This window comes from Chroicocephalus ridibundus, chromosome 2, assembly GCF_963924245.1.
Source record: "Chroicocephalus ridibundus chromosome 2, bChrRid1.1, whole genome shotgun sequence".
NCBI classification, from domain to species: Eukaryota; Metazoa; Chordata; class Aves; order Charadriiformes; family Laridae; genus Chroicocephalus; species Chroicocephalus ridibundus.
The window spans coordinates 137,884,134-137,907,342 of NC_086285.1; the positions used below are offsets into that span (position 1 = coordinate 137,884,134).

At 42.5% G+C, this 23,209-nt stretch overlaps 1 protein-coding gene across 9 annotated transcripts in view; it reads right to left on the reverse strand.

Moving 5' to 3' along the window:
- Positions 1-537: 537 nt before the first annotated feature.
- Positions 538-23,209, reverse strand: part of PAG1 (phosphoprotein membrane anchor with glycosphingolipid microdomains 1) — a 117,111-nt gene continuing 94,439 nt past the window's right edge. For all 9 annotated transcript variants that reach the window (XM_063327112.1, XM_063327107.1, XM_063327111.1 and 6 more), the window contains 5 exons: positions 21,443-21,494; positions 20,806-20,902; positions 16,485-17,083; positions 11,887-11,946; positions 538-9,976 (listed from right to left, as the gene is read on the reverse strand). In XM_063327112.1, coding sequence (XP_063183182.1) covers positions 9,626-9,976; positions 11,887-11,946; positions 16,485-17,083; positions 20,806-20,902; positions 21,443-21,494 — 1,159 coding nt within the window. In that variant the 3' untranslated portion in view covers positions 538-9,625. The remainder of the gene's footprint in view (positions 9,977-11,886; positions 11,947-16,484; positions 17,084-20,805; positions 20,903-21,442; positions 21,495-23,209) is intronic.

The window sequence follows — 23,209 nt, forward strand, 5'->3', positions numbered from 1 at the left end:
CAAAGAATTTCTACACAAATTAGAGTCTGGCCATTGACAGAGCAGTGGAGCAAATGGCTGTGGAGCGTTACCTGGACAGCATCTTTTGCAAAGAAAAAGGAACTGAATGCCGTGGGAATTTCAGAAGATAATCCATAAGGCTGGTAATTGCAGCTCTTTAAAAATGCTGAAAGCTGCGCAACTTTCAAAGGCTCAAATCCAATATTGTTACCTGCATTAAAGGGCATAGTGCCCCTATATTCATGGGAATTTCTGCTCTAGTCTGGAGACAACTTAAAATTGGTGCTGTTGCGTGCACGCTTGAGTCTTGACAGGATTGTGGCTTTGGGAGGAGTAATGTGCTTTATAACACAAAGAAGACGTAATAGTTCTTGTCAGATAATGAAATCAGCACAAAATGCCTGGAGCAAACAAAATTCTATCAAATACTGCAGATTTTAGGATCTGCACAGGAGGAAGTGACTACAAGGACTGAGTAAAATATTTGCTAAGAAAACAACAAAAAGAGGCACAGATTAAAAAACCCCAAAAGACAATCCTTATTTATTGTGTTTTATTCTGTCTGGCTATTGAATTTATATATAGATTTCAATCCAATGAATTTTGCCAGGAGTTTTGAATTAAACTCATTTCATTGCAACATAATATGTTTCCCATTTGACATGATTTACATGGATTTCCAATAAATTCAAAAGTTATTTGCAAATATATTAACCAGAGAAAATGGCAGAGCCTCTTTTAAAAGCTTTCAGAGAATATAGTACAGAATCTTAAGATTTTTTTCTGCATATAAACAAGTAAATATTAGGATACTACTGTACATAAATAAAACCTGTATTTTATATTATTGACCTATGTTCTTACTTTTAGATAACTGCCTCATATGTTTATGTAGCATTTTTTCCCCTGAAATATTTACATAAAACTTGTCTACATTTACAGTAAATAACCATAATTACCTACTGTGCTTTCAGCAGCCAAAAGCTGAATTGGCTAGAAACATCAGATGAAGATTCTTGGAACAATGGTTTGACTAAATTACGTCAACTCATGTATACTACTACAAAATGTTGAGAGGAATTTTGCGGCATTTATCAATTTACAAAATGCAACTTAGTGTTGGATCTGAACTGCTCTAACAGAGCAGACTGCAATTACAGTCAAGCTACAATTTATGGAACATACATTCTGCAAAACTACAGTATTTCAGTGTCTGCAGTGGTGTTAATAAAACTATATTGATTTCAAACAGGTAGCAAGCCAAATAACCCATCACGTAGCAAACAAGCCTCAGCTAGTGCCATCTCGGAAGTCTGCATGCACCGACTCCAGGTTTATGTAGTATACTCATTTCTTCGAACTGCTCTCACTGCCTACAGATCGGAACTACGCTGTATATTTAACTGTATCCAGGCTAAGGTGGCCAAACCCAGTTCTAATCCTCTCTTTTCCGAAGCTCATACTGCTTTAAGGATGTTTTGCAGTTCTGCGTCAGTGACGAGAGGATCAAATGGTTGTCCAGAAAACATAGTTTGTTGCTAGAATATTCTGCAAGAAGACATTGCTGGAAAACCATTCCAGTAATAAATATTTTTTCCATTATAAAACAATGGATAAAATAAATGAAAGTGTCTGTAATTACAAGTATTTATCCACTATGTTCTAAGAATGCAGTGTTCCATATACAAAGCAATTTTATGCAGAAGCTCCTATAGCACCCAATTTACTGAGGCATGACTTTAATAATAGCTATTAGAGATAATTATCCATATACCAGACTATTTTTTGTTGTTCCTATGGAAGTCATATCAATTCACTAACATAAAAGAAAGAAAATATATTTCACTGAAAATACAAACAAAAATACCTAGCACCAAACCAAACTTCTTCTAAACTCATAGGGTCCAATCCTGCACCCTTGTCTCATGCAAATAATTCTATTTAAATAAAGTAATACAGGTGTTTGTGTTGGTTTTTTTTTTTTTTTTGCTAAAAACCACCCGGGCAAGTCCGGATGTGCACATGGTACTTACATTAGTGCATCTACTTTTGTCCATTTTGGGTTTATGACGGAACAAAATCATGTATTTAGAATTTATTTACTCATTTCATTTCTGTTGATGTGGAGGCTTGATAAAAGATCAGCAAACTGCATCATGGTGGGGCAGAGAGGACTTGCCCCTGCCTCTTTGGGTATAGGGAATACTGAGAAGAATAAACAAATCCACCCGTCTCCTGTGAGATTCTTGGCAACTCATCCCTTAACTGTAACCTTTTCTACTGTAAAAATCTTTCTAAACAGGTAGTCTGTGACATGGGTGAAGTGCACATGAAATTTAACTATTGTTCCTTTTACCATTCTCTTCCTAGCTGCTGCAGGGGGCTATACCTGCCTTGCCCCAAACAGTAAATGCTCTTTTCTGGGTTTGCAGGTGGGCTCTTAGCACACTTTCATCTAGAAAAACTAGTCAGACTGAGGAGAGGCAGCTCTCATCCCCCTTCCTGAAGTTAAAGGTGTCAGGACTGTGAAGCAAAGGGCCATTCGTACATAGTCATCGCCACAGAGATGAGACAGGCCCAGCTGGAAATCATGAAGGTGGTATGTGTGGAACCTCAGGAGCCACCAGAATGATCCAGATACTCATTCAAACACTTGTCTGCTGGTAGGACGTTCTGAGGAAACTGTTCTCGAATAGCCTCAAAGATAAAGACCAAATTCCAGTATCTTCAGACGTGAGAAAGAAGGTTCATGTGCTCTTGGGTGTTTTTTTTACTAATACATTTAAACATTGTACCAGTTCACCTCTTACATACCTCTTTCCCTGTCAGTTGAGTGCTTGCAAGCTACAGAACTTCTTGCCTAGAAAGAAAGTGAAGACATCCACAGAAGTCTGCAAGATAGGATGTGATTTCCCGAAGACATCTGACTTGAGTCCAGGCTCCTAAATCTCACAGGCACACTAAAAAGGTCTCATTCGGAAGTGTTATGTGATGCAGTTTCTGTGCCCTCTGGACAGTTGTCATATTTCATCAAGGACAAAAGAGATACTCAGATGGTGACGGCTGAACGTGGCGGGGAGGAGCACTTCCATAAATAAGAGGGTAGTCCAAATCCAACCTATGCTGAAAGTTAAAATTGGTCTCTTTGTAGACATTAGGAAGTCAAAACATCAGCACTGTCTTTTTTTTAAGTAGTAAGATTTGTAAAGCTTAAAACTTCTTCCCCAATATTACAAGATGAAGATGACAAGAGTTGGTAACTGTCTTGTAGTCAACGGGAGGCATTTTGAAGTCTCAAGTGAAGCATTTTGAAGTCAAGTGATACTTACATACTTTGTAAATCATCTAAGCAGATTGTTGCATCATTATAAACTGTAAGAAATAACACAGCTGCCCTCTAAACTGAACAAAGAATCTCATTTTATATTTTCCATAACAAACATATGCTAGTTAAAATTAGACAATGAATTTGCAGAGACAGAAACCTTGTCAGACTGTGCTATTGTAACAATAAATGAACATCGCAGATGAATGTGTATGGCAAGAGAGTACCACATACAGTAGACAAGTTGCTGCGCAGTAACAGTGAGCATCTTTTACCTTTTTAGAAACATCTTTATGTTTAGGCACTTTGCTATCATGTTTGCAGTGACTGTCCTTCTGGCCACTTTGAAATCGAAGACCTCCAGAAACAAAACTGTAAATTTTATGTTGTCTATAGACTGGGCGCAGGCCAATGGGTATATAATGCAAAGATAATCCATGCATTTGCTGTGGAAATTGGGGTGCTGGAGTTAGCTCTGTGAGCAGGTCAGACCAAGTAGAGCATTAAATTGTTCTAGTGATTCTGTTTACAACACCTGAGCTGGATCATTTAGAGTTAGCTTAAATATATCTACATTGTGTAGACACTCGCTGACCTTTGGATTACACTTCAGTTACTTACATGTAAGTCACTTGTAAGTAACTTACAAGTAAGTGTTGTCAATTAATCAATGGGAACCTTGTATTACAAATAAGCTTTCATCTTTCTGCTGCCCACAGGGAAAGAACAGTGTCTAGTGTATGTGGTACCCTAATGCACTCCTGGGAAATTACCACATAGACATTAATTTAATACTTTTGTTGTTTAATACTTTTTGTAAGCCTGGGATCTTTCATACTGACCCAGCCAAAGGGGGTTCTCTCTCTTTGAAGAAAGGGAACCCCGTGTTTTATCTCTGTGATGTTCCATCCGTAGCATTTATCTTTAGCATAATCCTCAACATAAGTTGCTAGCCAGCAAGGGATATAAAAATACTTTTTTTGAGGTTTGGTTGGTTTTCTTTTAGGCTAAGATATGCACTATCAATGTCTTTAGCCACGACCATCCTAAAAAGAGATGCTAGAAATCAACTTCAGCACCAGGGTATGAAATGGTATTAACAGCAATTTTGCATCCCTGCAGGAAGAGACCTGCCCTCGAAAGTCTTCAGCACACCACCACAGGAGCATCTGTCAGTCTGAGCATCTTTCTGCGTTCTCCTGTTTTGCAGTACACTACACACACCGAGTTACTTGTGAGGCACATAACAGCCTTACTCAGGCATGTTCCAACCTAAATAGTTACCGCTCGTCTGAAATAACTGGTAATTTGCCTAACAGCAGAAGTCCCTCATTGGAGTGTGGCCCAAATTAAAATGTTTGTGGAAGAAACAGATTTCTTACAGTCATATTGCAAACAAATGTATATGCACAATAGGACAGAGAAAAACGTCCTCGAGCTGGGCTCTATGGTGTTTCCAATCCCACGGTGCACACGAGAGTCATGTCTCTTAACTGCTTTCAAGGCAAGGTCTGAATGGCTGCCTTTAAACCTGTGGCCCAACCTAGGCTTGTTAGGCGTGACGACTCCAGTCTGGTGTGGGATGAACAAGAGACAGGGCAGCACTGTCAGCCTTTTGTAGTCAGAGTAACACAGTTAACGCTAAGTTCTGGGAAGCAGACAATACTAGAGAGAGCACTCTGCGTCACAGCTTTACACATCAGCTTTCAGAAAGCACATTGAAACCATTTATCCAGCATCTTATAAAAGCACCATTGACAGGTTGAAAGCACCACATATACAGAATTGTGATCAAGACAGCGGACAGGAGCTGTTCAGGGAGCCAAGGAGAAGCACACAGCCCAGAAGAATCCCTGCAGGATGGATTCCCTGAAGGCACGAGAGAGACGAGGGCTTAGAGAACGAGGCAGCTGGTCCTCAGCCAGTTGGTGCTGTGGGGATGGTCCAGCTCTGGGTGACTCACGAATATGAATCCCCACACCTACTCATCCCTCACCTCATGAATCCTGCTACGTGTAAGCAAGCCTGCAATTGATAATAATAGAAAGAGTGAAGCAACTAATTGTTCACAGTTAACATGGACAAAGACCACCACCTCCCTGAATGCTCACTGTTGAAAAACTTAGGTTCTTCAAAAGAAGCCTGATAATTCTTATTGCAAAGCTTAGTCATCATAGCTACATTACTGGGCTTTGTAGAGGATGTTTGTGAGAGACTATTGCTATTGTAGGGCTAATTGAGGTCCAGTACATTTAACGTGTCTCTATAAAGCTGTTTCCAACTTAGACAAGTAAATGTTGGGGTTGTCCCTTTGTACTTTTGAGTTAAACGCAGTATGGAGAGGAGTATGGAAGTACTAGCTACTTAGTAAAAAAGGCACTATAACTGATCTAATCGTGGTAATTAGGTAGACGCCTGTGCTACAGATACCTGTAAAGAATCAGTTTCTCTCTGTGAGTGAGAAGGCAATTCTGCACTCATCACGGTAGAAAGGGGTGACTGGTTTATGTATGGGGTTAGCACTGGTTTAGGTTTGTGGTGAGAACAACTCCCACAGGAGACACAGGTACATGGCAGAGACATGCAAACTGCATTTCCTATTTCTACCGGTTCCCAGAAGGAAATCAGAAGACCTTTTCACTAGTGCAATTACACACACATTACAGCTTGTCTTGGCCTTACTGTGCCAATTTCCTGGGAGATCTTGTTATATAGTTGTGCTAAAAAATGGAGGCAAAAAAATAGACTGTGAAGCTTCCCCAGGAAAGATCATCAGGTAACAAATACTTCATTTTGGATGCCGAGATTTTATTTGGGGATATGGTGAAAGAGGAAAAAATAACAATGAAGAGACAAGCAGAAGAGACTCCCTTTTCTTTACAGTCAGATTAATCTATTTGGGGATTACTGTTGGAAAAATCTTTCTATCCGATATATTAGTGAAAAGGAAGAATTGGCAACAGACGTAAAGGAGCAGATCTTAGTTCTGGGAAGAGGGAACTAAACAGAAGCTTGATTCTCTGTCAAGAGATGTAATTATTCACTTAAGAACCTTGGACTGCATTCTGAAACAATTTTTTTTAGCATGAAACTATATAACAGAGATCGGAGGGGAGTTATGGACTGCCCTGGCATCCTTGTTCAGGAGGGTAATTTCTTTTCGCAGCCCTCAAGAGTCCAATATGCAGGGTCTCAACAGCTGAGGGCCAGTACACGTCCCGCAAGCAGCAATCCAAATGCTGAACTCCTTCCCCACCAGGCTGAGGGTCTGGTGGACAATGAAAAGGTTGTGACCAGCCTGAGAGTCATTTAAACTGGCCAGCACTACAGAACTGCGATGTAGTATCAGCTCCTGATTCGAGGCTGTATGAAGCAGGTTAAAAATAGAAACAAAAGGAAAAAAGAGAGAGGGAGGGATTTCACTGGGGAAAAGGGAAGTCTGGGGGTCTCAAGGAGCAGCTGTCAGAATGGGGGAAAGAAAGGAAGGAAGGAGCTGAGTCTCCTGTCCCTTCCTCCAAACCAACATTCTTGATCCTGCTCTGAAAGACCGCAAAGAGCGACCGGGCAGCTCCCCTCCTTCCCTTGACTTGCTGATCTCGACGGGGGCACTTCTAGAGTGATGTCTGATTTTCTTCTTTTGCACTGTAAAATTTTACAGTCACAAGTTCAGTTTTATTCTTTGCTATTGTTAACTGGCATTATCTCTTATCTTTAAACTGGTCTTGAAATTGAATCTGGTCAACCTGAAAAACCTCATGTTGCTACTGTTTCTCCAGAAGCAGTCATCCATGTAACGAGTAAGACAATCCTTAAGGGATAACTGCATCTTGAGAGGTGTTTGGGGATTTCAGGAGTTGAGGTATGCCTGCCACTAAGTTGCAGGAGTCAGACTGAGGACCACATTTATAAACCCGACCCCTAAGCAAGAAACAGCAAACACATAGTTAAAGACTTCAGAAATTCTCCAGACTTAGCACAACAGATCTTCTGAAACATGGTGCATCGTATCTTTGGCCTTAAAGAGTGTGAAGTAGAAGGAGAGAACAGTCAAAGGCGAAATTCATGAATTCACATTCAAGGGAACAGAAATGGAAATGTTTTTTGAGGGAAAAACTCCAGAAAGGAAGACCGAAGTCAGCTTTAAAAAGCGCTGCAATGAAGTGGAAGCAAAGGGTTTGCTGCGGCTGTGGAAGCATGGCAGCAAGGTCAAGAACAAGACGGATGTAGACTGGTCTGAACTGCTGCTCCTCAAAGGAAGGGAGTCACAGATCAAGTGTGGGGCACTTTCGCATGAGGTCAGGATCCATGAAGTTTGAATCCCCCTGCGGGCGGAGTTTGACTGCACACTTGCACTGCTCCTCAGAGCTGTACTACTTGCAGGCGAAGCCCATAAATCAGTACGCTTTTTTCAGTTACAAAGTTATTTCTAATAGATCTGTGTAACCACATCTGTGTTTGCTCTTTATAGTACCAAGTAATGTTAAGCGCTGGCCAGTGATGTAAGAACTCCTCAGTCTGGCGTATCAGAACCCAGTACCAACTGAGCTGAAACTAAATCTGTTTTGGCTACTGTAGAATAAGCCAACCTCAGTTTATGTACTGTTTATTTTGAATTAAAAATAAACTACTCTTCGAGCACGTGCCAGATACCATGTATGTGAATGTTTTTGATTGTTTCCAAGTTTGGACTATAATTTATACTTGTGTCCAAATTACATGTGTATGCTTATATATACATGGGGATGTATGCACATGCGTACGAATGTGTATCACACAATGCCAGTTCTCCACCGTTGGACTGTTCTTGTACTATTGCACTAGTCATTGGACTATTCTTGAAGAAAACAAAAGTATCAACCCAGTACCTACTTATTTCATCCAAGCACTGTACTTTGTTTTTAACAGTAACAGAATAACTTGGTATCTTTGAAAAGCCAGTGGCTTTCAAACTGCTTGTCAGAGCCCTAAGAAGTTCTTGGTCGCCCTCCTGCTCCTTTTGGCAGAGGAACAAGGAGGACCAGTAGCAATCCCAGACTGAAGCCCACTGTCTCTTCTGCCTCTTGTTTGCCCGTTGGCAGTGTTCTTTTTACACAGTCTCCATTATTTTGAGCTTAAAAACAGCAAGGCATGTTCCACAGCCCTGCTCAAGAAGACCAAAAAACCCCAAACCAACAAACCAATTGTTCATTTACATACTTATGAAATAGGAAAAAAATTTAAAGGAGAACCAAATAAAGCCCAAACAAAGAATGGGATTCCTCCTGTTACGTAAACCAGTAAATTAATCTACAAAAACTTTGAAGAGGAAAAATATGTTGTAAAAATAAAAAATATCACCCACTCAACACAGTACATAAATTTTCCTATATAATAAACTAGACAAACATATTAAAATATTCGAAGTTTAAAAAAAGGGCAAAATTCTTCAAAAAATGACTCAACACTATTAAGGTTAGACTAAACATTATGCCAGTGCATTCATTTGCATAACTTTCTGCAACATGACAATTGTCTGGTGTGTGTATGTGTAGGTCTATGTATGCACATGAGGGGAACAGAGCAAGAACGCTGAGGGTGTCATTTGACACTTTAAAGCAGTATTTCACAAATAATCAAACAAAAAACCTACAAATACCAGTACACATCTCAAATATTGCAAGTCACATTCTACAGCCCTTGACGTTAAAAAAAAAGAAAAAGCTGACAGAATTAATTCAAGTACATTTGGAGTAGGTCCCTTGTGAAGTGCTGTTGCACTTTAGTTGCAATGGATGTGGGCAGAGCTCCCCAAAAAGACGGAGGTGAGCACGCCTTCTCCAGCCCTGCAAAGTGAGTCTGAGTCGAGGTACGATGATCCGTGATTTGCTCAACGTTGTGGGTGCTCAAACTTGAATGAAAAATGATGCTTGAAGAACACTTTGAAGCAAATGACATAAAATAATCTCTTAATATCAAAAGCTAGCTTTGTGTAAAGGCAGTCTTTTTGGTATGTATTCCTATTGGGACGACAAGCATGGCACTCCTTCCCATATTCTGGTTGTCTTGGTGCTAACAGTTAAGAAGCCTTTACGTTGTCCTGGTCGTCATTCTGACTGACTTGACCTACCCTTCCCCGTGAGCCTCCATCCGCCACCGAGAATAACCTAGTGGGTATCACACCCTGGCTGAAACGTACGCTGCTTCTTCGCAACTTTTGTTCTCTACTTAGCTTTGTTCCTCAAAAGGAGAAGCACTTCCCCTCTCCATTGTTTCACATGTTCCTTGGAAAATACCAGCGGAGAAATCTGCCTGCCGGAGTGGTTAAAGTCTGGTGAATTCCCTGTGGTGCTGCAAGTCCCCTATGCTCTCATAGTCATTCTCTCCTGAAAGAGCAGCGTGGTTTGTGTTAGGCACAGACAAGGTCCTGTCTTCTTCTTGGCTCACAGACTGGATAGCTTCGTAGTCAGGCTCCAGCTCCCCGTTTGGTCTGTCTGCTGACTGAGGCACAGTGGTAGTATTTAGGGTGTTTTCAAAGTCCTTCACACTTGCATAGAGGCCGCTGCAAATAGACGGGGACCTCTGGGATACAATTTCTTGAATACAGGTGTAAGGAGAATCCAGTGCCTTCATGGCCTGCCCCGGCTTACTCACCGACGAGTACATGGCTGAGATCTAGGAAAAGGAGATACCTGCTGAGCATTTAAGTATGGCATAAAGCTTGTGTGCCACTTTGTGCCCCTTCCACTCAAGAAAAGTTACTCGAGAAAAGACAGGATCTTCTAATTAAACACATATGCTTTCTTACAAAAAACCATGTCTTTCTGACATGCATTTATAAATTGATTTTCTTTCAAAAAAGAATGCTTTATAAAAGGAGTTTATAAATGTAAAAATTCTTTGAACATAAATCCCCCGCAGGCAAATTTGACCCGTGACAAAAGGGAATGGCTTTGTGAGCAGGAGCTCTTGCAGGTTTTGCTGCGGTCCTGGAGCCAGCTTGGGCTCAATGGGGAGACAGGCGTCAAAGGGATGATCAGGTTTAGCTGCTGTAATGTAGGAGAAGGATGCTATTTGATCCTTGGGGTATTTAAAATTATTATTTTTAATGGCAGTGGCTACTTTTCTGCTTTTAGAGACATCCCAATAGGAGAGTAGTTATTTGTTTTATTTATAGGCAGGACCAAGGAAGCACCAAGTCACGTGAAGAGAACATTAAAAATCAGGAGGTAAATTACCCACACCAGAAAATATCAAATAATCAGTGCCAATCTTGCGATGCGAGGTCTGTTGTGTTGACTGAACTCTGCCTAAAAAGAGGAGCTGCATCTCAGTCACAGCGTATCAGAACTGAAGGCTCAGCTTACTATAAAGACAAAAGAGGGAGCTGGAGTCTCCATCCTACCTCTAAAAATCCCCTCTGAGGAGGTGCTATGCTTAAACAAGTGTATGAAGGTGGCCCTCAATGAAGAGGAGAAGGAGAAGCCCACGTCCACACACGTCCCCTCCGCTCAGGGCTCGCCGGGGCTGGTGCCGAGCACAGGGGGCCGCTCGTGACTCCCTTTTCCAGTCCGAGTGGATACTACCCCTTGCACAGGGCTGAAATTCCCTGCACTGCTTCTCTGGTACCTAATATTGCAATTGCACCATAGCTCTTCCGTTACATTTGAAGTCTTTCCCAAGCACGCAAGGCCACTCTGGATCTATATCAACCCAATTAAAATACTAGATTGGCATGAAAATGTCCATTGCCATTAAGCAACACTGACTGATGTAGATGAACCAAATTGCTTCTGTAAATTCTGTTTGGTTGTTGGCTTTTGGTTTTTTTTTTTTAATAAAGAGAGACATCCAATCGCAGATGGCAATACGTGTTACTTTTTATTGATTTCAGCCAACCAACCAAACAGTGGCTTTTCTGCTCAGCCATACTCAACCCTTTCCAGCATTAAATTACGTGAACCCAGTTCAAGGATCGATTTATTCATTAATGACTGGGAGCGCTTCTCCCAGCAGAAAGCATTAGCTCACACAGCTCATTGCCAAGTTTGTGTTTACTTTTATGTCTGGGGAATGTATTTATAAATTGCACGGGTGTATTGGAGATGATCACAAGCAACCTTATTTCTGTTTAACTTTTCTGTCTTTGTTTCAGTCTCCTCAATTTATTTGACTAAAGACATTTTAAGGGACAGTTTATGTTGTAGCACTTTTTTTGTGCTTCCATTTATTTCCTGGAGCCCGGAACACTTTGTTGCATGGGGAAGGTGGAGCATGTTTCAAAAGGCTGCTGATTAGCTCGTCAGCCAAATCAAGAAGCTGCCCTAACGATCAGTTAATTGTGGCCTCCCATTATTTTCTGACACCATTTTTTAACCTATTGGCCTGATACAGCCATGTGCTAGAATACTTCTAATTTTAGGAATGTGGCAGTACAAATTCTGTGCAGAGAACCTTTGGCTTTCATTTTCCCTTCAGACAAATTTCACCTTTCTTAGATCCTGCTTAGTCATGCAGAGCTTATGCTAATTTCTGCCTGAAAAAAGGTCTCTAGTTACTTATTGAATTTCAGGCAAGAAACCTACCTCATCTTCTGTAAGAGATGGATCTTCCTCTCGAGACTTGTAAGACATCGAACTAAGCCTCTGTAAAAAAGGAAGAAAGGAAGAAGGAAAAAAAAAGTCTCATTACCAGTCAACAGTGTGAAACCTATAATAAAACCCTCCCATTACAATCAATACGTTACATTTTATGGTCATTTGCTCACTAGTCCCATTTTACGTAGCTAATATCCCTAATACCCAGAGTACATCTCTGGAGATAACAGCCCTGAGGTTAGTAGAGCTTTTTAATGTATCTGCTCTTGTCCTGACCTGAAAAGGGTAAAAATGATATAATGCTTAAAACAAACTCTGCTTTGCTGTATCCCTGCCTTTACACTTCTAATGAAGCAAGAATGAGTCTGCAAAGGCTTCTGAACAATTAAAAGTCAGCTGCTGTGATGCACTAGTTGGCCTTCCATGTGATTTTCAGATATGCTTTTAGATGACAAAAGAACAGTACTCAACTGGCACCTTCCTGACGATTGTTATCCTTCATTCAGTGGTCATGGAAGTGCTGCAAGGGAGGTGCTGTGTCTTGGTCCCCCATGCAACGCAGCAGCTCTGCAGAGGTGCCACACAACTGCTGAGACCACCAACATGGAAAAGACCTGATGCAGCCCACCCTGAGACGGGCAGCTCGGCCCTCAAAGCATCCGGCTGGATCTCGTTCACATAGCAAAGTTACTAAAGGATGGAGGGCTTGGTTTGGTATCAGGTCTTAACTTCAAGCATGTAAAGCGTCATGTTGAAATTTGGTCATGAAACACGAGGGGAAAAGCATTTTGCTCTTATGAAAAACGTCTTAGGGCCTTTATGGCAACACAGACCCTGTCTGCCTCACAGCGGCCGTGTGACTCCTCCCCGCCATGGGGCGAGAAGGTTGTGCTGGACTCCTGCTCCACAGTGATTCAGAGGGAGACTTCCAGCAGCGTTTGTAACGGGCCATATTTTGGAGTTTCATGCAAATTCTCCACCTAAAATACTTCAGACTTCCTCCAGTGCAGACCAAGGTGGAGCAGTAGACCTATTTTTATCACAGTCAATCAAAAATTGCTTCCAGGCACATACTAGACACACAAGACTTTTTTTTCCACAGAGCCTCATTACAACAGATTTTTTCCTACTTCCATTTTTCTTGGTGTTTTTACTTCTGGTAAATACCAAGCTTCAAACCCCTGGGGCACATCTGATGAAGACCCTGACCCAAAGCGCACTGAAGTCCCCTTGCTGCTCCCCAAGGGGCTTCTCTCGCACCTAACAACCCCCTTGCTTCTTTCTCACCCGATGGAGAATGTGCTCTTTAACTTGTGGTTTGTTTACTCACCAAAAAAATAAATATTAAAAAAGGGAAAAGGCAAAGTTCAAACGTATTTTGGCTCTTTATTAGATCTTTAGATCTGTTTCACTACAGCAGCTCAGTTTAGTCTTTCTTATTTGCAGGATATTTTTCGTGTTGAGGAGTAAGTTATTAATTTCATCCTCACACATTAAAACAAACACGTGCTTGCAGAACTCTTCTGTGAAGTTATTTTGTCATCAGCGTGCCTGTAAGCACTGCGTGGCAGGACCCCTGCTACAGTTTCCCACTCGAGTATTGACGAATACCCCAGGGTGTTGGCAATCCGGTTCTTGTTTCCCTGGGACCTAGCGTTCTTTCTTCTAAATGTGAAACCTGCACCATATCAATTTTGAAGGATATTGTCATCTTGGAAACTGAAAAAAAATACTTGCTCCTAAACATTTCGTACCTAGCAATATTATAAATTATTCTCGAAACCTCGACAGCAGCAAAACAAACAGCATGCGTCCCTACTTGCCTTCCACTTCCCTTTTGTTCTTTGACAGCATTTGATTTTTTGCTCTTTGGCTCAGCTGCTGCTCCTGACTCGGGTACCAGAACAAGACGACCATTCTCCTCTGGTGCATTTCTAAGAGATTCTTTGCCCATCCTCAGGCTGCCCAAATCTGAAATCAGATGGCAGCAGCCAAATGTACACAGAGAGAGCATTTCTACCACCAGCGCTCACTCTGGAAAGACCTGGGTGAAAAAGGAGATCCATGCTTCCTTTTTTTTTAATTAAAAAGGAAGAGCTAAAGAAAAGCTATTCTGCTTCTTCAGTTTTATTAGGAGAACTATGCCCAAGCTCTAATCACGGTGTCTTTCTTCACCAAAACCTTCCAAAGGATTTGGCTGGGTCATGGCCAACAACCAATTTAGATAATTAATTTTCACCCGTTTATTGCATGTCTGGCTCTTGAAAGGATCCTTTATCCTTTTCATACTGTTATGTACTAGAACCATCTCTGGCTTGGTCCACCTCGCCCTCTCCCAAATGAGTGTGCTTCAGGAACTGCCAGGGGCTGGCGATCATTCTGGCCAGCCTCTTCTACAGGGTGGACATGGTCTGTTCTCTGTCTGTTGGCAGGTACAAGTGTCAGTAACACAAGCAGCCCCCTTCTTTGTGCCCTACTAAAGCAAAGCCTAATTGTAGCGAGAGAGACTTGGCGCAACTTAATGCCGAACCTCCCTCTTCATCAGGGTCAGGGCTGAAGGTTGAAAAGTTTGGGATAGGGATGTCATGTTAAGCAAGGCAGCTAAAGAGCCTCACAAGAGAGGAAGCGAAAAGAGACACCTATGGAGTCTGTTTAACCGAAAGAGTTATCAATATAACATACATTTCCATAAACTTCTTGGGTTTGCTTGCTACATTGGAAAAAAACAGGCATTGCTCTGCATTGTTTGAAGCAGCAAAACAGAGGGGAAAATTATCATCATCACAACAGAAAAACAATCCTGCAACCCCCTCCCCGCACAATGCCAACAATAATGACATTTATATATTCCATCAATTACCATTTCCAACTCTGCTGCAGCTGTAGCTCTCAAGGACAGGACAGGCGCACGCTTCCATGCATAATGCATGTACCTAGCAGCCAACGCGGGAATGATCTGATGCTGCGGAAAGCTTTAACTCGGGATGGCTTTAGCTCTGAATAAATTTTAATTAGACAAACACCTTTTTTTTTCTGGCACTTAGGGGACTGCATGTGTCATCTCTTGATTAATCCTTCAAAACCTGAACCATTTTAATCAATTCCCACTCCTTGCAGTCACTGGCACTATGTACACGGTGTGCTGGGGAGCTACAGAGCAGCAAACGCTCTTCCTTTGTATCGCTGCCTGGGAAATACAATGATTTTCTGCAAGTCTTTTCACACCTGGTAGGAAAAATGTCACTGTTACAGAAAGCTGTTTCGCTAAAAGTTTAATTAGAAATTACATATGGCCTGAATTTGGGAAGGGGGAGTGTTGGTGGATTATTGCTGACAATCACATCTTAATTTTTTACTTAACGAGCTCGTTATTTGTGAGAATGTGCACTGAAGAGTCCAGATGAGAAACAATTTTTATATTATGAGGAGTCGTCAGTTTATTCATTTTGACTTTATTGTGCTTTATAGGTTACACGGTTAGGCAGTTATTTAACAAGGTATTTTTCTGCCCTTTGCCTGGATTACTGAAATACTTCAAATAAAAGAACAAGCAGAAACAAGTAACGACACCTCAGCTCTGCTATGACTTTTCAGGTAAATGTTTACATTAAAACGTCACATCGCATCTGAAGGGGTTTTTTTTTGAAATTTTCATCCATAACTAATATTACTTGATGACTCAGACACAAAAATTATATTAACCTGCTAAAATCACAGTTCATTCGCAATTAAAAATAAGCTATCTAAACTAGTTCTGAAAAATGCAAACTCAACGGTTTATGAAAACTCTGTGCAATGACGCGAAAGCATCCTTAAAATTAATTCTGGTGAAAAACTGAAAACGGGAAAATCACTTGTTGAAAATGTCATGCTATTTTTCAAGGAGTTCCACACTAACTTGTCCCTAGGCTGGGAGAAAGAACAAGCTGCTGAGAAAACATAACTTTTGGCCGTGATTTCAGCAGGCAGAAATCCATTACTCTGTTTATGTGGGACACACAGAATATGACAAATATAAAAGCCTACAGCTGCAATCTCTCTCTTTCTGTCCTTCTCCCCTACAGAGAGAGACGAGACGAGGGGCTTTGAACAGATGCCTAACACTTGCACAGCTAAATCAAGGTGTCCCAACAAAGGAGGCACATCTGAGGTTAGGGCACCCACCAAGAATGGGCCCTTCTTTTTGTAAATTGAGGTTTCATTAGCAAAAACGCAAGGGGGGGGATTCTGAACAAGATACAGACGCTGACAGAGATACTGGATACCTCTTTCAATAGCTTCCACAAGTGTAATACCATTAAACGAAGAAGCAGAGGCCTCCTGTGCAATTTCTGCATAATATTTGGGGGAAACCTTATGAAGTGCATGCTGCAGCAATCCAAAATACAGGCTGCAATAGAGTGAGTACATGCCTATAATGCAAATTCTATACTGTACATTTTCATATTTCACAGTCTTGCATCACCTTGAGTGTTTGATGGGGTTTTTTGCCATTTTTTTGTTATTAAAAAAACCATCCTCTCTCACCCATATGTTCTCTATCATTATTTGGCTGTTTGACAAGGACAAGTATTTGCAGTATTTACCTTCTCTGGTTTACTTGCTCCTTCTGTCACTTCTTCTTCTTCCACTTCTTTTTCTTGCACATTTTCATTTTCATCAAGAAGTTTCATGGGTACTGGAGGGGGAAGCTCATCCTCTACATCTGGTGTGTTGTCAAGAGGGCTTTCTGAATTAGCACTTTGGCGACTTTTTTTATTTCGGTCAACAGATGCGTATTCTGCTGATTCAATTCTGCACTCAGGAATCTGATTCTGACCTTCAGAAACCATCAGCGAAGCCTTTGATTTGCTGTTACAGCTCCCTTCCATGCTGGCTACTGCTCCAACATCTTTAATTTCCTTCACAGTTTCATACAAGCAGTCTTCAACTATGTTCTCCTGAGAGGAACTGTCTTTCAAGACTTCGTAAGGCCCTTCCATTCCAAGACCTTGATCATTTTCTGCATTTCTAGCTGAGATGATGGTTTCCATGGTGGTGTTAGGCGGAATACTGGGTAATTCCCGGCTCTGGTGACATTTTATAGACTTTCCAAGACTATCCTGTGGATCTAGCAGATCAGAGACGGATGTCTGTACTTCTTCATAAGGCTGGATACAGGCAGTTGTGCTGTCCTCTGAGAGTACTAGAGAAAATTATAAATAAGTATTTAAAACAAATGCGTAACTATAAGGTCAATGCGATTTGGTACTCTCTACATCACTTTGGTTTTGTGTCTCATTGAAAATTATAAACTATACGAATGCCCATAAGTGTCTAGTGGTCATCATGCTTTTTGTTTATCACAGAATCATCAGAATGGCAGGGGTTGGAAGGGACCTCTGGAGGTCATCTAGTCCAACCCCCCTGCCAGAGCAGGGTCACCTACAGCAGGTTGGGGAGGAACACATCCAGGCAGATTTTGAATGTCTCCAGAGACGGAGACTCCACCACCTCTCTGGGCAGCCTGTTCCAGTGCTCTGCCACCCTCAAAGTAAAGAAGTTCCTCCTCATGTTCAGGGGGAACTTCCTATGCTCAAGTTTGTGCCCGTTACCTCTTGTCCTGTCCCCGGGCACCACTGAAAAGAGCCTGGCCCCATCCTCCTGACACCCACCCTTTAAGTATTTATAAGCATTGATAAGATCCCCCCTCAGTCTTCTTTTTTCCAAACTGAAGAGACCCAAATCCCTCAGCCTTTCTTCATAAGAGAGGTGTTCCAGTCCCCTAATCGTCTTTGTAGCCTCAAGGTTTCAGTTACAGAGATTTCTGCGCTCTACTGTTAAAATATCTTTCTCACAACACCTTAAATACTCTGTGCACCCCCAAGTCACATTATATAGCAACAGCTTTCACAGTGAGAACAAGGGATGCGTGGGTAGGTGCAGGTGTGTGTTGATGTTCAGCTGTACTCGGTTATACTGAATGCTTACAGGCTGCTCAGTACTCTCAGATGGGCGACGCTGGTGGGAGGCCTTGAACCAAGTGCCTTTAAAAACAGCCTTGTTACATTTTCTTTCCTCTTTCCATTTCCCTGTCCTTTGGAATCAAAAAGGAGAGTGTTCTTGCTTCGTCCCTACCCAGCCCTCACCTCGTTTTAACAGGCTGGCCAAATTCTTGTCTGAATCGCACCTCGCTCAGCCCTGCCGCAGTCAGCCTCACTGCAGGCTACGCCAGAAGCTCCTCGCTGGGAGGCTATGCCATACTTCTCTTAGTCTCGCAGCACATAATGTAGGTTGACAACCTACTAACGAGCCAGCCATATGCACAAAAGAGAAGACTAGACTTCAGAAAGTAGTGTTAGGCAGAACATGTTGTTTTCAGGCCCAGAAGCGGGTCACGTATCAGTGTCTCTAGAGGGGACTGAAATGTATGGGACTTCTCATTGTAAAGTGCACCATTTGCCTGCATTCAGGGATGTATACATGGGCACATACAGGCATGTTTCAGGTAGTATATTGTATGTAACTTTATGTGACACCATTTCTTTGAAAAATCACTTCTGAATAGCTTTACTTTTCTTAGTTCCTATGGTACTCTCTCAGCAAAATCAACCCATTCTTCCATTTTTTTCTGTGTGTTTGACATGATGACATAAAGCGTTGCCGAAGCAATCACTACCCTCGATTTGGTCGTTGTCATGGACGTCTCTTTCTCCTGTGCTCAGGGCATGCAGACTCCTGCAGTCAGCACCCCGAGGGAGCCTTTCCCTGACAGCAAAACTCAGGATGGACCTGGAGGTGTGAGTTGGTAATCCCTGCCTGAATGGGAGACGGGAGGAGAAGAAAAGGAAAACATCCTTCTCCATTCACTTGGCTCCTGCATAAAACTGGGGAGGAATAGATGGAATAGGAGGAAGTGCCCTATTGAAGTGTCCTAGGACTCGAGGTGTCCTAGTCACTACCCAGGATGCCTGCAGACTTCCTGAGGAACATCAGGAACAAGCCTGGAGAAGCTGGAACATATTTTCACCTTCTGGTGCTTGCTCTCAGGGATTTCTGTGCTGTGCAGAGCACCGCCACAGGCCCCAGAGAGCACCCACCCCATTCCGCCTTGGGGAGGGATAATCAAAAGTGATGAGAGCTCACAGTTCCATGCTGCTGTGGTTATGGGTAGTGACACAGAAGGGGTTGGTGTAGATAAGGGGTTGGCACAGATAAACACAACGCTGGCAGGCTGGGTAAAGGAAAAAAACCACCGCCATTTGATGGTGCTGCTTCCATAGCCCTGCCCCTGCTCAAAAGACTAGCAGAAACAGCAAAAGACAGAACTATTAACAAAAAGAACGCCCAAAGTATAAATAAGAAATTAACGCACATTGGTGCCTGCTATTCAGAAGGGTTGTTGTGCAGAGTGTAAGCTGAGTAATATCAGACAGTATCTGCTGGTTGACAGCGCGCCTTTTAGTAGCAGCTTTGACAGCTGCGCGTATGGTGACTTGTGGCAAAGAGAAATGCTTCCCTTATGAAGGGATTTGCGCATCGAGTCCCTTCGTGACCCACATGCCTACATGCGCAACAAGCCCACGGACGGGAGCAGCGATTACCTGCAAAAAAAAAGTTTAAAAATCCCTTTGGATGCTTGTCTCTGAGGGGTAAATATTGAGCAGCTTAGCCTCTGGCTGCACAGTGAGATGAGGAGGTAGGCGATGAGGAGAGCAGCCCATGGTGTTGGTGTGGAGACAACAGTTGGCTCCTGGCGGCTCTGAGCTAAGACTGAGTTTATTTTTAGGTGCAGCTGAGTAAGATATTTTCCAGTGATACTTCACTGTGAATCATTTTGAGCATTCAGCAAAGCAAAGATTAAGGAAAATAAAGGAAGCCTATTTATGTTGCCTGTTTTCTAAAATACAAAAATACAAGCGACAGCCTCACACATCATGGGACTGATCCAAAGCTGTAGTCCCCGGAGGAGGACCTGAAATATTTCCACAGCCTCCAGGAGTGAAGCTCCAAGGTACAACTGCATCTTCTGGTCACATCCCAACTCGGTAGCTGGCCGAGATTAGGGAACGCCGCAGTCTTTTCCTGTACCTAAATGGGGCCTACAGGAAAGATGAGGAAGGACTCTTTATCAGGGAGTGGTGCAATAGGATGAGGGGTAACGGTTTTAAACTAAAAGAGGGGAGATTTAGATTAGATATTAAAAAGAAATTCTTTACTGTGAGGGTGGTGACACCCTGGAACAGGCTACCGAGGGAAGCTATGGATACCATTCCTGGAAGTGTCCAAGACCAGGCTGGATGGGGCTTTGAGCAACCTGGTCTAATGGGAGGTGTCCCTGCCCATGGCAGGGGGGTTGGAACTAGATGAGCATTAAGGTCCTTTCTAACCCAAACCATTCTATGATTCTGTGGCCTGGTCAATCTGCAGGTGTAGCTTGGTGGCCCAGAGGAGGACCTTAGCACCTTCCCAGTGTTGGCTGGTGGGGAGAACTGGGAGCCGGGGTGCAGGGCTGTGCCAAAGAACACCCGGCAGGGAAGTGGAGATGCAGCCTAAAACGCCAACATCTCCATGGGATGGGCTACTGACTGCCGAGCAAGGCAAACGTGCTTACTGCTTTTTTTAACTTGATCATTAAGTTTGGTGCGAAAGATGTCCTGTGCGAAGAGGACTAACTGCCCTCCAGAGAGCTGCGTGCCTGACCACTGCCCTGGGATGCGGCAGCTGATCTGGCGTCAGACCTCCAGAGATGAGCAGAGGGGAACGCAGGGTGTTCAGACAAATGGCGTGACTGCGTGCTTGGAAAGCCAATGACGGCTAGAAACCTCCGACTCGAGGGACCGCCACTGTGCAGGTAATGCGGGAGCTGTGAGCAAGGGGACGGCGCCGCTGGTTCACCCCCCTGCTCCCAGGGGCTGCAGTGCTCACCCTCGCCATTGCTGAGTGCCCCGTTCTGGTCGCTGCTCGGAGGGGGCTCTGTAGCCGAACTTGTGATGGAGTGGCTGAACACCTCCTTGTCGGAAGGCTGCAACACAAATTAGTAAGATCTAATCACTGTTGGATCAGAATAAACATTTGCATAAATAGGTAGGCGATGAATTCCATTCTGCTCTCGGGAGCTCTGACTCACTGGTATTATTGGCAGAAGAGTCAAACCGTGACAGCTATATTCAAAGATTTAGGTGCCTGTGTTTACAGAAGTTAAAACAAATAAATACAAATATGCCCAGAGTGATCTCCCTTCCAACCTTTATGGTAATAGACATATACCGTGGCCATGACCCGTGAGAAGACAGCAGCTGACAAAGGGGACACCGCGCTGCAAAGGGAGTGAAAGAAAGGCAGGAGATCTGCAGTACAACGGTGGCAGGAAGAGCACTGAGAAAGTGCAGATTATCGGGGTCTACACAAGTTCTCCTCTTCTTCCTATTCTGCTGCTTTTAAAGTTTCCTTTGTGCAGCCATCTCCAAATTCCTGAGCTATTTTCCAATCTGCGGTATTTTGCAAGGAGCTTGGTACAAACCAACCACAAGACAGACACAAGCTGCCAGAAATAAATACTTACCACATTCATCAGATTTTCATGATCTCCGTTCTGATGTTTGGCCTTCTTTTCCCTTAATGAAAAAGACGTATGAACTGTTACTACAGATTATGCTAATATACAAATGCCAGTCATTAATAGGCCTTACACACCTGCAGGGAACAGAACTGTGATTCAGAATAATATTGAAAACAGAATAACTGAAAATTATTACAGGGACTGGTATGACCTCTGTGTACAGTCACCACCGAGGCAGGGTGGTGATAAACATACCTGAAGAGGTACAACAAACACACACGAACCCTTGTCTCCGTCAGCGTGAGATCACAGTAAGGAGTAACTGATGATAATAAAAATACTATTGTCCTCAACTTATTCATATCTGAAATGCTCAGAGATATATGATGAAATACATGTTTTGGTGACAGACTACCCGGAGAGTTCCTTAAACTGCGTCAGTAACAGGTGTTCATCCTATGAAGAATTAAGCCCCACAAAATCCAGCCTACTCCCACTCAGGATGCTAAATATAATTAATAGTAAGCATGAGCAGTTTAAGAAGGCCTACAAATTTCATAGCAGCAGAGGCCTTCATTTTAAAATGAATCCTGCTTCACTGGGTACTTCACAGGACTCAAAGTATGGATCACGTTTCCAGTTTTTACCATTTTGGCAATACAGCTCGTACTCTGAAATACTGTAATAAACTACGAGCTTACTATAATAATAGTCCTTCCCCTAGATGAAAGGGCAAGTAAAAAGGTGAGAAAACTTTGACAATATGAAATCTGTGCTTCTTCTAAAGTCTGCGATGCAGCGCACTTCCTACATTAGCAACTGTTAAAATTCTGCCTAATTAGGAAATAAGAAAACAGAGCTAAGTAAGGCTGCACCAATGCAGAGAAGGGTTAAAGTTTACAAATACTTAATTTCCTCTCTGGAAGTTTTTCTGACTCTGACATTTCAGAAAGAACCGATTTTGTTCAGTTTTCTGTGTCCTCAACCATTTTTGAAGAGTAAGCTAGGAAGAAGTTTTACATAATTGCATTTATGCATAAACAACCTGCCCTACAGAATGACCTGAAATGAAAAGATACTGCATCCAGACTAGCAACACAAGAATTTATTTAAAAGCATCACCAGACACTTTCTGACAATGTAGCTTTGTAATGGCAAAGACGTATTCAGTGGTTGGAGTCTGTTTTAAAAACACCTTGCTAGAGGTGTTTCAAGGACTGGAGTGTTACGAGACAAAACATAGAACGATAGAACCATAGAATCGCCTAGGTTGGAAGGGACCTTTCAGATCATCATCTAGTCCAACCGTCAGCCTAACTCTGACAAAAACCATCTGGCATGTTTGTGGGCTTAAGGATTTTTAAAATAGCTTTTATGCTTTTAAATAAATAAAAAAATACATATTTCTACTATTTTTACACAGGTATCACAGGAAACTGATGAATAGGAAGATGCTGACATGTCACCTAACAGCTTAAAAAGGCATTTCTCCTGAAACACATGAAATTACAAGTTCCAACTTATGCTTTTTAGCGTTCCAACTAACTTTGGGGGTCTGGTCTTGCCCACAGCATTTTTTTTGCAATGTGAGCATTGGAGAAATCCTGCTGAAAACCAGGGCCTTCCACTGTAGACACATCTTATGCCAGTGTAGTGTATTTTATGTCCGCAGAACTTCCTCGATGCCCATAGCGCTGAACAGATGCAAGAACATGCTCCTACAGGCATAGGGGCCCAAACCAAATATTTTGCTGCTGTACTGAGTTATGG